At 41.6% G+C, this 16,362-nt stretch overlaps 1 protein-coding gene across 2 annotated transcripts in view; it reads right to left on the bottom strand.

Moving 5' to 3' along the window:
• Positions 1–4,169: 4,169 nt before the first annotated feature.
• Positions 4,170–16,362, bottom strand: part of TUBGCP3 (tubulin gamma complex associated protein 3) — a 52,628-nt gene continuing 40,435 nt past the window's right edge. For both annotated transcript variants that reach the window (XM_035317901.1, XM_035317891.1), the window contains exons 14-22: positions 14,888–15,077; positions 12,988–13,123; positions 12,501–12,569; positions 11,147–11,282; positions 8,558–8,646; positions 8,290–8,421; positions 7,762–7,902; positions 7,012–7,128; positions 4,170–5,323 (exon numbers count right to left, since the gene is read on the bottom strand). In XM_035317901.1, coding sequence (XP_035173792.1) covers positions 5,165–5,323; positions 7,012–7,128; positions 7,762–7,902; positions 8,290–8,421; positions 8,558–8,646; positions 11,147–11,282; positions 12,501–12,569; positions 12,988–13,123; positions 14,888–15,077 — 1,169 coding nt within the window. In that variant the 3' untranslated portion in view covers positions 4,170–5,164. The remainder of the gene's footprint in view (positions 5,324–7,011; positions 7,129–7,761; positions 7,903–8,289; positions 8,422–8,557; positions 8,647–11,146; positions 11,283–12,500; positions 12,570–12,987; positions 13,124–14,887; positions 15,078–16,362) is intronic.

Genomic DNA, 16,362 nt, shown 5'->3' with positions numbered 1-16,362 from the left:
GCTTCTCCCTGGATTCCAGCTTAGGGCCACAAGGATGTGCTCCCCATAAGTAAGCAGTGTGTCTGCCCAACCAGCTGGTCCTTGAAGGGCTGGTGCCTATGGCCTCGAGGCAACATTTGGGGAGCTGCCAGGTCCCAGGCCACACCTTACCCAGGCTCCTCCATAGGCTGAAGGATTCTGGACCTGTGTGTGGATTCCACCATCCTCCTCCAGTCACTGCTGATCCCCTCTGATGAAGTATACTGCAACATGGCATGAAAGCTTTTCTCCTTTGTATTCCGACCCAGGTGCTCATGTTGGCAGTGTTTATTCCGCTTCTCCACTGGATGCTGGTCCTGAGCCTCCAGAGAATCCTAAGGGTGAGCTGCTAATGTCCTTGGAAATCTGCCGTGGAGATCTGCCCTGGCCACAGCTCACACAGGCCCCTCTGCACCTGGCAGAAGCTGAACTGACATGTGGCTCCCACAGCATTGCATGATCCTTGGCCAGTCTCTGCTGTCCCCTGATGGAGAAGCCTCACGCTACGTGGAAAGAAAGCATTTTGTATTTGCTTACAGTTCTGACTGCAGCCTCTGTATCTTGGCATTGCCGTTTTCCTGAGCTTCCGATCTATCCCTGAGGTAAAGTCAGTCTTTCCTCACTTTGTAGACTAAGCCCTGATGTTTGGTCTTGCCTTCATGTGGAATGTACTTTAATAAGTTCTCAGCTCATGCTCAGAGGCGCCAAAAAGCTATGCATGAATCAGGAGAGCTGAGACACACCGGCCACTCCAACCTCATGTTCCTTCCAGTGCTGGCTGCATTGGCAGTGGCTGGTTGGAGCTGAGCTTACAGCTTGTGTGAGTTCCTGGGAGTCCTTTCCCCCAGCAGCTCCACATATGGTTGGTTCTGTGCCAATATGTAGAAACCCACTGCCAGATGCTTGTGAGTGGCAAGGTGAAACAAGTGCCGGGCATTAACTGCATGTTTGAACTGGGTTCCCTGCTACGCAGAGATGAGGAGGTTTACTGGAGTATTGCACAAGAGCCGTTCTCTTCTTCCTTTGGTTGCAGATGTTGCTGCTACTGCTGACTCTAATTCTTCTCCGTGAGATCCAGATTTTGAAGATTTTTTACTCTTTTTAATCACAAGAGTAACTAATGAATAGTCCCTTCCTTTGAGAGCTGCCAGGTCACACCCAGGAGGTCACCTGGCTCCTGTGCAGCTGCTGCTGCTGAAGCCTACCAAAAGAGGTAATGACAACTTTTTCCAGCAGTTGGATACCACTCTTCATCTTTCTGAGCATCCCAGGGACACGTTGTCTATTTCCTGAAAACCTTAAATATTTGGTTTTTGATACTTTCTTCCTCTCAAAAGCTCAGTGTTGCCCTTCTGCTGCTGTGGGTATCTCCACCTATGCATGAATCCCATATTCTTCCATCACCCCCTTCCATTACCAGCAGTTCTTCTCTCATGAAGCCTATCACAACATGGAAGGGAACTTTTCTGCTCAAGATATGCACTAGGAGGCTGTGCATGTCTTGCATTTTGGCAGAAGCCTGCTTACCCTGCCTCTCAGCTTGCTCCACTCCCTCAGCCTCTGTGGGACCGCAAGGCAAGCAGTCACTCTTCACTCACTTCACAGAATACATATTTAAAGTCCATCATTTGCTCACGTGGGATAGAAAAGACTGGTTCCTGCTGATGCTCTGCCACGCACAAGAGCAGTGGGAGCTGCTGACAGCTATGCACATGGCTAGTCTTGCATCAGTCTGTGCCCCCAAGAATTTGCAAGAACTCACAAACACGCGAGACTGCCTCATTTCCCACAGGTACTGGTGCTGACAAAACTGCAGAGCACTGTGCAGCTGTGGAGCTGGCTGTCCCGGGGTCCCTGCTCGTTCTGGCAGCTTTGGGCTGCTGAAGAAGAGACAAGAGTGCTGTTCCACTCATTCCCTGCAGGCATTCAGAAGGGTCATCTCCATCTGCCAGCCAGATGCGCACAGAGCATGGTGAGGACTCTTCCCCAGGTACATGCAATGCCAATGCAGATTTATGAAAAGATGGTGCTATTGCCCAAGAAATTGAAGCTCTCAGGAAATGCTTCCATCTACTTCGAGTATTTCCCTGCAGAGCTGGTTCCATAGCCCATCTGAATTATACATGCATCGGGTCTCAATTGGAATTGCCTGGAAAAGAGGAGGCTGAGGGGAGACCTCATCACAGTCTACAGCTTCCTCTTGAGGGGAGTGGAGGGGCAGGGGCCAATCTATTCTCTTTAGTCACAAATGATAGGACTTGTGTCAAGCTGTGATAGGGGAGGTTCAGGCTGGATATCAGGAAGAGGTTCTTCACTGAGAGGGTTGTCACACACTGCAACAGGCTCCCCAGGGACCAAGCCTGTCAGAGTTCAAGAAGAGTTTGGACTGTGCACTTAGTTACATGGTCTGAATTTTTGGGTAGACCTGTGTGGTGCCAGGAGTTGGACTCGATGATCCTTATGGGTCCCTTCCAGCTTGGGACATTCTGATTCAATTTTCTACTCCACTTTGAAGTCTTTGCTCTTTATGTAGTTTATTATCACAGTATTAACTCAATTGCTGAAAATATGCCACCAAAGAATAGCCATAATTTCATAGTCTCTCATTAATTGAACTGAAATCTTGCCTATATAGTAATAAGTCCTCTGGAAAAAGTGTGCTCAAGGAGGATCAGTTACAAGAAAATAAAAAAGATGAAAGTTTGAGTCCTGTTTCACGAATAATCCCGTTAATATAGTTCTTTCCAAGTCCCAAGGAGGACTGGAAGTAGGTACTGTTCAACTTCTGATCCATTCTCGATATGAATCTGGCCATAAGAGTAGAGGGCCAAAATATGTTTAGAAGGTTCATAAATTTTGTTGTCCATAATGTCTTTTTCATTGCTCCGTTTTACACAAAAAGGGGACTACTGACTTCCTCTAGTGTGGTTATTACTCCACCATGGATGAGTTTCAACTGCAGGATCTGAAATAAACTGCAAATTGAAAGAAATGTTAATGCTGCTTGGTTATGGGGCAAAATGTGGGTGACTCCACCCACAAAGGAGCAGGGAGGACAAGGGCAGGTGGGAGAAGCACAATCACACCCTGTCCCTGCTGGCCCAGGTATTCTGTGCCTTGTGTTCAAAGTGTTCCTTCCCCTCAGTGTGGCTGGTAGAGAGGGCAACACCAGCAGTGCTGATGAGTCTTCCCAACCAATGGATTTCTGTGGAATCACCCCAAAATGATGGCTCCCAGCCTGGTAGATACCATAGGGTTTTCTGAGTCCTGCTGGAATAATTTTAGCAGCAAAGGGGACTAAACCTTCCTCTAGAACTTGTCCTCTAGTTCTGACATTTATGCTGCATCTCTGGCCTGTGCATTGTCTAATGATGTACAGGGTCATGTAACATGTCCCTCAAGGAAATGGGGAAAAGAGTGTCAATGCAGATAAATTTTTGAGTGGTTTTTGGTAGGAGAAAGGTATTGGTCAAAACCCAGTCCCATAAGCTTCTTAGCTCTTTCAGATTTTGTAAGAATACTACACTCCCACCACACACACACACCAAAACAGAGTATTCCTACCTGTAAAGCAACTCGTGACTTGATGCCGAGCTCTGAATCCTCCAGCTTTCCTCTGGCACACCGATTATCACTTGCTTCAGGGTCCGTATTTTCTTACGGCTGAAATGCTGCCCGCAAGTACTCCCATGAATCTAAGTGCACTGATAGGTTCTTTAAGGGGCACAGGGTTTTATGTTTCATTTAACAAAAGCCAAGAACCCCAAGGCGTGCATTATAATATTCTGGGGGGCACTGCTTCCACCAGCATCAGAATCCTGGAAGGCAAACCTGACAGATCTGGAGTGCAAGTTTTATGCATCATTCCCACAGGAGTTCACCGTCCTTGTCACCATATCCAGCCGTGCCTGAATAGCCTGGCTATTGCCTCCGCTTCCCGAGGATTTGAACAAAAAAGGCCACAGATTTGTTTCACCTGAGGGGAACTACTCATTAACAAATTGCACATAACTGTAAGTACAGATAATACTAGTACCAAGAGATTGTAGTGGGTAGGAATCCGGAGGCAAATACACTCCTGACTGGAAGGTGCTCCTTTCTTACCCTGTCAAAGAATCATAATCTGTCAATTACAAAAAGCAAAACACATGTTTGAAAGATAGTTGTGTTTTTATTTTTCTAAGCTTGTACTTGTGAAACATAATAAATGACCTGATAGAATGACAACTTTGCAAAAGAACAACCCCTCCTCTCCCCAGCATCTGGACAGCAATATATAAATATTTACAATGAAAAAATAGGCAAGGGAAGAGAATGAAGTCAACATTACCCAATTCAGTTTGCTTCTACACATCAGATTTTGAACATCAATTATTTGAATCCCTTCAATCTTAACTGACACTTTCCTTTTATTGTACTGAGGCTTTAACTTCCGTTCTGCGTTAGATCTTCTGTGCAATAGATTCACTCCTGGCTCTGCTTCTATAGCTTTCTCCTGTACAGGAACCACAAAATTTACCTATTAGATTTTTTTTTTTATTTCAAATTGTAAACCTTGAAAACAAAGAAAAAATTAAATATAAGTCTATGTCTCCAGATACAAAGTTTCTTACACAGTCAAACACATCACAAAACTGAAAATCAGCATAATGAAATGCTGGATAGCTTCTTAACGAGGACATTAGGTCTGTGTCCTGATCTGTTGGCTTTAACAAAAGCTCTTTTCAAATAGAACAATTACATATAGAAAAAATAACCTTCTTATTTTCTTGTTAAAAAAGGAAATGATGCCTTCTAAAACAAAAGAAGTGATTTCCTCAACACAAATATAAGTTAGTGGAGAGAGCTTACAAAGCCTCAAATAAAATTGGCATTTGTTTAAAAGGATGACCTAAGGATGATTCAAAGAGGTTCGATAAGCCCATTTACTCTGATAATTCTATAAACGTTAGTGTAAAAAAAACAACTACTTTTTTGCTCTCTGCTATATAGTGTCACACGATCACATGACTGAAAACATGTTGTCTGCAGAAATGGTGGACACCTATCACGCACGATTTGGTTTTATTATGTCAACACTGATTGCCTTGTCCAACAAGAGGTTCAACATCCTTCGGATACCGAGGTGCAGTCCTTAGCAGTTGTTTCACATGTGTGAGCTCCGTCTGCCTCTAGTGCCCAAAGACATACGAAGCCTTGGTTCTCTTGCTTTATAATGTTCATTGAAGTCCAGTCTAAAGCTAAGAAATCGAAGGCTTTCATCAGAACTGGTTGTCAACAAGACCAAGAACTGCTGGACGATTCCCTGAATGAGAAAGAAAAACCAAAGACGACATCAGTGGTGTGTTTTGCACAGGCATGCCAGGTGGTGTCCAAGCCTGGCAAGGAGGCAGAGGGAAGCCGGGAAATGGCAAGCACAAGACATTTTACTCAAATTTTAGCAATCAAGTTATGCAGGATTCATTCTTTCTACAAAAAGCCTGTAACTTTGTTTTATTTTCAAACTTCTGGCATACACACTTCATGCTTTCAAACAGACCACTCCACTTAACCAGATGGGACTCTCCAGCCTGTCCTAAGGCTTCTGGGCTGCAGGGGCTGTGCCCCTGCCCTCAGGGCTGCCCCACCATTTTTGGGAGACCATTCAGGACCCAACCTGTTCAAAGAGGCAACCGTGTTGCAGGTACGATGCAAGCCAGACCAGCATTAAACCACTGCTTGTTTAAAAATACACATTTGATGTATTCTGTGCCTACCAAGGAGCACCACAGAACAGCAAAGAACCTACAGAGTAGGGCTAGGCTAGATATTTGAAGTGGCTTTTACTTGGGACTTGCACTCAGGAAGCTAGAGGCACTCTTCTAGCCAAGGGGCTGCAGGAGTTCCACAGCACGCAGGAGAGCACACGACTGGGACACGACTGGGGGACTGGGACAACTCACTGCAAGAGCTTATTCCTGATCTCCACTAAATACTAGTGCAAACATGCCTAGAATTAGGCACATCCCATTTACTACCCGATTACTTCCAAAGATGACCAAGGCTGGCCAGGAAGGTCCTGCATGAAAAATACATGGAAGGGCTGTAGCGGGGTCTGCTACAGTCCAAGCAGATAAAAGCTATGTTGCCAACTTGTAGTAGTCCCACTGAGCACATAAACTACAATCTATTCCCAGCCTACACCTCTTAAGGTAGTCAGTTCCATTTTTGCTGGGAGGGAGAAATGCAGTATTTGGACACAGGAGGCAAATTCTTCCCAGATTTGAAGTCCTCATATCAAAGCTCTGGATCTCTGCAGCTGTCAACAAAAGCCATCAGTATTTCTAACCAGGGTGTACTGTTCTGTTTTCCTCCAAAATTCCACGTGAACTAACTCTTCTGACAACGCAGCACTTCATTCAGGACAGCTATAGCTTGGCAAAGCTATAGTCAATACAGAAATGAATTGGGTGGAAACCATCAAGATAGAAGGGCTGGAAAATGCCGTGCACAGGCTTGTACAGGTGCTAGTCATGACTACAACTGCTATTAAGAACCTAGCTTACTCTTACAAGCTAAAAATGAAAATTTGGGTAACAGCCCAGCAAAATCACTTCAAGTTCATTTATTTACCTAGGGAAACAATGCATACTTACATTTTTGCTACATTTAAATGTGTGTTTACAGATATTAATTAATAAAGATATAGGAAATACCGACAACAAGCAGACCCTACAGCTTTAAGTCAAACTCAGAATCAACATCATAAAAAAGGCCTAACTTCAGGTTTGCCAAAAGTGATACATGAGAGTAGTTAAAAATCATACTACACCACATCAAGAATTTCTCATGTGTGAAAGCCAAGAGAAGGGTTAGGGGGAAGGTTCTGGGTTTCAGTTGACCCGGGCTCTAACCCTGAAGGGCTGCTGTGGCACACAGTGCTGTGTCCCCTCTTTCTACCTAACTTATTGTCCATATTAAAAAAAAAAAAAAAAAAGAATATCTAAGGAGTACCTGGTAAAAGTGAGTGAGTATTCGCAGCTGTGAGCACATTTTGGGTATTGAGTCTTGAAATTCTTTCATCCTCTTGTTCTCTTCTTCTTCTTCTGATGCAGTTACACCCCATTTGCCCTTCATAGACAAAATGATTAAGAAGTCAAGTGTCACATGACAGCTAACTGGACCCACCTTCTGCCTGGCTGAGCCATCGTGTTCACACAAACCAAACATGGTCAAAGAAAGACAAACGTGGAACTTCTAATACTAAAACCATCCATCCCCTTGGTGGTTGTATAGTAAATGAGAATATTCTAGGTGTGTTACTAACATTGTTCTCGTGTTCTTCACAGAAAGACCGCCATTACTAAAGAAAACTGAGATGAGCAAAGCGAGTCTCCCACCCGCACTGCACATCCCATGGACTGGCAGCATGGAAGCAGGCATGCAGCTATGGCATCCTTTGCAAGAAGGTTCAGAATATTCAAGATTATGCCATTTCCTTCACAGCCCTAAGCTTCTTGTCCTTTAAAGACCACTACAAAAATCTATTTACCTAGAGGCTTTGGGCAAGACAGAAATTAAAAGTGTCAGTCAGGGATTTTGTTTGAATACACTAGCTATTGACGATGACTTTTATGTTTGTATTGATACATTTTTCACTTCTGTCATAGCTGTAGATGACATCAAAAAATTCCATATAGATATCAAAAGAGAAATATATCTGCCTCAATTCATTTTCATGTTTTAGTAATGTCCTTACTGTACCTCAAGCTCCCGCTGTTTCTTCCTCTCTTCAAACTGTAACCTCAGTTGCAACTCTTCCAAAGCAGCTCTGTACATGGAATCTTGGGCATTCTGGAGCTCAATGATCTGATCAAAAACAGCTCGAAGCTGGTTGAGAAGTACCTGTGAGGTAATTCAGCAACAAAACAATGAAAGAGCTCTACAGCAAAAGAGTTTTAAGTTACTACCACTCTTGAGAACGTGAGTAAATTAAATGTTTCCACAGCCAGCTGGAGAGACTATTCTGAAAAGTTCCAAGTCAGTTGTTCCAGGACAATGCAGCTTCTTAGAACCAAAAGAAACTCACCAATATTGCAACAAGTTTTAAAATCAACATCCGCCAGTGCATGCAAGGAGTAAGTACACAGCCTACTATAACAAGGTCTAATATGACAGGGAGGAAACTGACTTTTCCCTTTTTTTCCTGTACCAAAAGAGAAGAAGGTACTAACCCTAACCCATAAGCCAAGATCACAAAGATTACAGTTTAATGAAAAGGGGAAGACTTACCCTAGAATCAGTATCCAGCAAACACCGAGCTATGATCGTGTCCAGAAAAACTTCATGAGCTGCAATGATATGATCTAAGTCCTGAGCTTGCTGGACCTTGTTCCAGAGTTCATCCCACGAACATTCAAGCACCTGGAGCACAATGATTCAGGATTGGGCTGTTTTGATTTGCTAGATGACAAGCTCTTTGAAAGTTAAGACACACAACACATACAGAATATTAAAAGTATTTCATTTATAAGCAACCAATTGTGTGGATAGAATATACCTCAAATGTAATGTAATACTGCATTTGATGAATGAAATGGACCATTTCTGATGCCAGAACGTGACACTGATGCAGCACCCCAGAAAGCTCTGTAAAAAATCCAAAGAGATGGCATGTTAAAGACTGCAAGGACAGGCACAGCCATCAAACCAGCTTGGTAATCTTTTTTCTACCGAATTGAATACCTCATAAAACAGCCACTAGTCTTGGATTGTACCAGCGATACTGGCAGGCAACAGTTGAGCAAAGAACACTGTACAATTAACCCCTAGATAAATTAGCCAAAGATTACACCAACTGCGTGATCAGACTGCTGGAAACTTTCAGAGTATCATAAAGTGAAAAAAAAAACCTTTTCAGTCCCCAAGGGACAAAAAGACAGTAAATGTTCCATGCTTTCTTTTGGCTGAAAATCTGAAGCCACAGATCTGCAGTTGCTTCTGTGGTCTCTCATACCCCTTGTGTTCATAAGACAGCCAGCATATTTTGTATTACCACACTGAGAACAAAAGAGAGGGTGGTTACAACAGGGGTAGGGAATTTGTGACTCAGGATGTCCAGGCTCAATTTCTTGATCCACCAGAGACCCACAAATAAGTCACTGCTGGCCTCAGCTGTCAACCTGTAAGACAGAGCATCTCTGTCACTTGTCCTTCTGGAATCAGGCAGATGTCCAAACAGGGGAATTCACTTCTAAAAGCTGCCAAAGTGATTTGCCAAGCTATGTGACTGCTACAAAAGGAATTTTACATTTTCATATCTAGGATGTTACAGAACCATCCAATGATCTGAACGACAGCACAAGAAGGTACTCCATGCTTTATTTCTTATGCCTTTGCAGGAAGACTATCCCTAACATATTTTATTACATCTGCTTTAAATCAGGTCAATTAAAAAAAGTTCAGTACTGGCTACACATCAGAAATTCTTCTGCGTATCCGAGCTGGATTATGTCCTTAATTTCTTATTCAAATTCCTGAAAGGAAAAGACCAAATTTGACACTATGGTCTAAAAGAACTCCTTTAAAACATTAAAATCAATAGCTGTTAGGGTGTTTGGGAAATGGTGAATAAAGCTACCCTAGAAAGTCAATGTTACCTCTTGGTGGCTGAAAAAAAAAACACAACACCCTGCAGCTGCTTCTTCTATCACTTACGGTTTTCCTTTTACTGCGCTGTGACCAGAAGCGCAAGGTACAGTTCTGAAGGAAGAAAGAGAAAATAAAGCAAGTTCTGCTTCTTTTCAGATCAGTGCTGGGGTGGACTCTCCATGTATTGCAGGAAAAAATAAATAAATCTATCCACAGCTTCCAACTTAGGCGTGCCAGAGAGTGAGAAAGACTACTGTCCCTCCAGGCAGAAGGCAGGTCTTTGCTAAACACACTCTCCTTTGTCAGAGGCACATACCCAGAAATAGACTAAAAGGCTTTTTCTGCCAACAATAGCTATAAGATCTTGACTAGCATTTAAATGCTTGTGTTAATTAAAAAGTAGCCAAAACTGAAGGTGACAAGCAACTGAGATTTCATCTCAGAAAGACTGCAGAAGACTGTTCCATATCAAAGCATATGAAAGGCCTCCTTCTGAGAATAAACGTAACTTCTGAGAATAAACGAAACAGTTCCAGCCTGAAGACCCTCAAGCGATAGAGATGAGAATAAAATTTGTTAACTGTACCTTAGACTCAAAGGGAACAGAAGGAGCGAACACAATAGACCACTGGCTTTGAGTCTAACAAGCACTTGTTTGGGACAGGAAAATGACAGTAAAGTAATCTGCTCTCCCAGAAACAGAAAGGATACAGAAAGTCATCCCATGTAGTCCCAAAGATCAGACTTTCACACTGGAGCATCTTTATAATAGTTTATTTACCAGTGACTTCCTCAGGCCAAGGTGTCCATTCCCACCCAAACAGTTTCCAATTATAAAAACAAATATATTTTTGTAAACACTACTACACCACAAAGAATTGTAAGCCTCAATAGCTACTTTTTACAAAAAAAAAAAAAAAAAAAAAAAAAAAAGTAGCTAGGTCAGAAAAATGTATTCTCAAATGAGAAGGGGGATCAAAAAGCCCTGATCTGTTAAGCATATGCCAGAGTCACTATACACTCAAGAGCTTTTGTGTTTCTGCTCAAACACCTGTTTGTCTTACCTTGCCCGCTTCTATTCTTAGCTAAGTAAAATAAAAAATGAACAAGTGAAGGTAAAACTGGTAAATTTAGAAGTGTGTACATGTGAAACTCAGTACTTCCAGCACAAGGAAAAGGGAGGCACAGGGTACAGATGGAAAGTCATCAAGGAAGATGAATAAAAGGGATGAAAGAGTACCTATCTTTCCAGACATGGGATGTTTCACTTGCCCATCGCTACAAAAACTCATAACCAAGGATTAAGTAAAACAAACAGGAAACCTTCATATCCAGTAATGCTATTTCACCTTCATCATCGTCTGTCATTAATCAGTCAATAACAGCAACAAAATATAAAATTCATCTGTAATAACAGACTTTTCTTTAAATGGTTTTAAGATAACCTGCAGCAATCTAAATCCAGTTTACAAGTATGTCACCCACTTAGGCCTCTCACCTGGTATACTTTTCAAAAGCTTTGCGTTGCACATGTGTCCTTTCCAAATATCAGTAAGAATATACTCCATTCGCTTCGCTCTCCAAAGGAAATTAAATACTCTCAGATAGTGGCTCATGCACTCACGTGTAAACACCTATAAAATGAACAAAAGACGGCTACCAATTTAACAGAGACACCATGTGTTTTGAAGGACAAAGAATATTTTCACGGTCTTATCTATTCTGACCCATGCAGTTTATTGGTAAATACTGGTGGAACAAATCCTTGGGAAGTTCAGAGCTCTTACGAAGACCCTCCTTCAAGAGCTGAACCGAGTTATCTAACGTTCAAGTAGGCACAGAGCACTGCTCTGGTCCAGAGTGCCCTTCAACTATGCCTGCTTACAACACTGCCATTTTATTTTTTCCATTTTAACACTAAAAGGATTCCCACATTGTCAGTATTTTCACATTACGTTCCTAAGAAGACTGAAGAAAAATGAAGTAGAAATGCATTACAGCTTATTTACTTCTCTATAAAATACTCTTCCACATAGGCATCTTTTCTATACTGAAATAAAAGTTGAAGTTTTAAAAAAAAATCCTCAGTACTGCTCTGATGCTTTCGTCAGTTCCATTTCATTGTAGACTGAGAAAGTACCAATGTATTTACTGTTCTTCCAGCACACCAACTTAAAAAGGCATGAAAAAAAATTAGAAGTCCACATACTAAGAGGCAATCATTTCTTAGGAGGTTTTGAGCACTTCCAATCCCATATGGGAGGAAATGTGATAAAGAGTAAACATGATAAAGACAAAACATTTCACTCTTTTCGAACTACACACATACATGACAATTCCTTCTGCTGGTCAGACTCACATTTTGATGTTAGAATGTCTTTACAGAAGTTAAATACATTCTGATCAATTGTGTTATTGATTCTATGAATGTATTTGTTTTCTCAGTTGTTCTAATGAACAATACCTATCAAATTTTATTTAGGTAATACAAATAGGTTCTCTCATTTTCCACTTCCCTTCAAATTATCTCAAAGCAGCTGCTACGGCCTAGTGATAATGAAAGAAGAGGAGCAGTCCATTTATTAAGTACTCGCTAAAATCTCTGCTGGAACAAATTCATTACCGATTTTCACTAATTCATGTTTTAAATGTAGCTTTGCAGCACTCAATTTCAGTTTGTAAGAACTGAGATTTTGGCTTACTGTTTATATAGTGAGTGCATCCTTGATGCCAAAAAAAGGAGTCTATCTGATCATACACTCCAGAATAAAAAGGTTATTTCAACAACAAAATATTTAGCAATCCAGTTCAGTACTGGAGACATGTTCACAACCAGCAGTACACAACATTACCGTTGCTATTGGTCCATCAACATGATAGTCTAAGCTGAAGACATCCCATCCAGTGTCCCCAGGAGATACCTGTATTAAAAAGATACACTACTTTTAGCGAATAACCAGAGCCTGCTAGTGCTCAAGAGTTGCTTATTCTTCTATTCTCACAGACCTTGAAAAAGCAAACATCCACATCAATATGGGATACAGGAGTTTGTTGCCAAGAGCAGCAGATTAAGCCAAAATAAACCTAAGCTTGTTGCAAGGGTGGGATACATCTCACCCAACTGTTGGTGTTTGTCAGATAGGAAGAGAAGACTTATTAAGTGAGATTTACGTAATTCAGAGTAAATTTCAATGGAAAAAGAGGAGATGAAACAATATTTACCATATGCACATATCAAAATTTTGTTTCACATAGATTTCTGTGTACTCACACACATGCACACAGAAAGTAATTTTATTCATTTATGTTTTGGATGAGAGTCACCACGATGCAACTGACCTCCAGAAGTCGAACATCCAATCGTTTGAGAATCTCAGGATTATCAAACTGCGCATTAGTTGCCCTCACTGCTGTTTCGAGGATTCCAGTCAGGTTATGCTGGTATAAGGTTGTAGCTGGTCGTGCAAGCTCAGGCCTGGAAGTTATGAAACAAACAGTCATAGAAACATGGAATATCCTGAGTTGGAAAGGACCCACAAGAATCACAGAATCCAGCTCCTGGCTCTACACAGGACCACCCAAAAATCAGCCCACGTGTCGGAGAGTGTTGTCCAAATACTGCTTGAACTTAATGTGCCTGGTGCAATGACCACTGCCCTGGGGAGCCTGTCCCAGTGCCCGACCACCCTCTGGGTGCAGAACCTTTCCCTAACACCCAGCCTGACCCTCCCCTGTCCCAGCTCCATGCCGTTCCCTCGGGTCCTGTCACTGTCCCCAGAGAGCAGAGCTCAGCGCCTGCCCCTCCGCTCCCCTCGTGAGGGAGCTGCAGGCCGCCAGGAGGCCTCCCCTCAGCCTGCTCTGCTCTGGGCTGAACAAACCAAGGGACCTCAGCTGCTCCTCTTACCTCTTCCCCTCGAAACCCTTGACCATCTTTGTAGCTGTCCTTTGGACACTCTCCAATAGTTTTATGTCCTTTTTATACTGTGGTGCCCAAAACTGCACACATTACATGAGGTGAGGCCACATCAGTGCAGAGTAGAGCAGGGAAAAAAAAATGCACTTCCCTCAACTGCCTAGCGGTGCCATGCTGGCATGTTACTGAGATACTCTGCAACAGCAATTTGGTACTAGCACAGAGCAAATCAATGAGCAAAACATCTCTAACTGTCTATTAGTGTGCAGCTATTCACCTGAACATCAGCATGAGGAGTAAATTAATTCTGACTCAATGTCACTCATTTCAAGTTATCAGGACTGCTAGCATAGCTGTTCTAAAATTTGAGTTGCATTTGTATCTAAAATGAGGGAGATTAACTCATTAGCACAAATTGATTTATTTCACAATTTTGGGATACTTAACCGATAGCCATCTTGGGTTTAGAACTGCTGACAGAAACACACAAACCCACCACCTCTACGTAACTTAAACTTTTCAAGGAGCTGAAATATGCAAGTAGCAAATGCCTTGCAATCCCCTCCCACATCAGTACTGGAAACCCCCCTACTACTTCTACCTCAAATGTAATAGTGACTCCATATACCAACCTTGTTCTGCTTCACCCTGTTTTTCACTTAAAAAAGCATGGTCACGTACAAACTAGTTAATGGAAGTTTTAGAACAAAGCCTGCCTTCTAGACTGGGAAAACTTTGTAAAGGACCTTTCTGGTAGACTGTTTCATCAGAAGCACCAGCATGTAGAAGCAGCCAGCTGGCAAATACACACAATGTATTGAAACTGATACTTGTAGGTACACTTGAGTCCTTAAAACAGAGGCTGCTGATGCATCAATTAAATTTTAAAAATGCACTGAGAGGTTCTGACACAATGTTTTAGACCAAACACATCCAAAATACAGAAGAAGAATAACATTCAGAACAATACTAATTTGCAGCATCAAGAGCACCAGAAACTGAACTCTTCTGCTTAAATTTGCTGACAGGAGGAGGCAAAGTGCAAACATCCTTGGGGTTGTCACCATCTCAGTGTAAAGCTACATGAGTACAGCTTTTCAAGACACTGAAAAATGGTACTGTATGTACTTCCTAACAAAAAGGACCAAATTTCAGTCTCAGGGTCAAAGAAACTCAACCCAGAAGAGAAATTAAAAGATGTTCAAGTAAACCATTTAGTAACAAGATACTTAAGGTGTCCTCTTCTGAGCAAAACATTTTCTACACTGATCATGCATATTTGGGAGCATCAGAAATTCAACATAATTACCCTTCTTATTCTCTTACTTGAGCAAGTCCATTAAGTGCCTGATAAAGTCTCCTTGACCAAGTAGTAAGTAGCGTCTCATGGCCTGCATGTGTTCCAGTAAATTGTATTTCTTATTAAGAACATCCAGCAAGTATTTGCTGGTCTCAAAATAAGCTGCATCAATTTTCTCTTGGAACGCATTTTCCAGATCTGTGAACAAATCAGCAGCTAGAAAAATAAATCAGAATTAAATTAGGATTTATTTTTTTTTTTTTTTTAAAAAAGAGGCAAACATTCTTTGAAATTGAAACATACCAGCAGATATATTCTGGTCCACTATATTATACATTAGACATAGCCAAAGTGAAAGCAAGTCTAAAGCAGCCCATACATCAACAACACTACTTTTAATCTGTGCCCAGCCTGTACCTTCCAATATGAACTCATATTATTTCATCACTTCTACATGGAAAGTGAATTTTCTTTTAGTTTGCTAAAATACTGCAGTTTACAGAATCAAATTATTTGAAAGATGGCAAAAAGCATAGAGTTAGAGAAAAGTTTTGGTGAAGGCAAATCTAAATTAGAAGTCACTTTTAAGGGCAGGACATAAAAATCTTCAAAGAATCAGTCAAAACATTCAACAGAAAAGAGTTCCCACACAGAAGTCAGAACGAGAGAGGAGGGAGTATGTTTGCATTGTCTGGGGGACAGTCAGCAACCTGGTGGTTTCTTCTCCACATATAACACATGGCAATTTGGGGGCAGAAAGTAGGACATAACTGTTTAGTAGGGAGTGTGTTTCATTCTTTACTACAACTACTAGCTTGTTAAGAAAAGGATTGCAATAATGCTGTTATGAGATAGCAAGAAGAGAAGTACAGCTTCTTCAGCCAACATGGAGCAAAACTCCAAATACCGGACTGCCAGGTGGCAATACCTTCCACAGCATTAAAGTAAAAACCGTTGAAAGTGGGAGTATATAGTTCTACAATTGCTCTAAAAGGTAGAAACTAGAGGTCCAGGCACCAAATGAGTGTAAGACAGTGTATTGTCTGCTCAAGGGTTAGTTTCAACCCATACTGCAGACATTAAATATTAGAACCAAGTTTGACATGTTCTGGTGAGATTTAGCCTCTATTAATAAACTGCTTTTAAACTAAGTAAATGAACAATTATTCTAACAAAGAATTCACTGTTTATTGAGGGAGACCTCACAGTGTCTGGTTCAATGACTCACTTGAGATTTCCAAACTCTCATTCAATAACCTGTGAAGCTCTCCACAGCACATCAAGTGCAAGCATATGTAGAGAATTCACAGATAAGATACTTGTATAAAGCGTTGCTATGCTCAAGTTTCCTACACCAGCAGAGTAGTACTTAGTCAGGTGAAACACGTGAAACTTAGGAAATGTGAAAACTAATACAGACCATAGGTAAGGAGTCCCCAAAGTACTCTTTGTCCAGTCACTGACAGCAAACCATGAGAGACAGAGACTTCACCAAAGTCTC

Source organism: Oxyura jamaicensis, chromosome 1, assembly GCF_011077185.1.
Source record: "Oxyura jamaicensis isolate SHBP4307 breed ruddy duck chromosome 1, BPBGC_Ojam_1.0, whole genome shotgun sequence".
NCBI classification, from domain to species: domain Eukaryota; kingdom Metazoa; phylum Chordata; class Aves; order Anseriformes; family Anatidae; genus Oxyura; species Oxyura jamaicensis.
The sequence above is the reverse complement of the archived record's forward strand: the minus strand, read 5'-3'. Positions and strand labels throughout refer to the sequence as shown.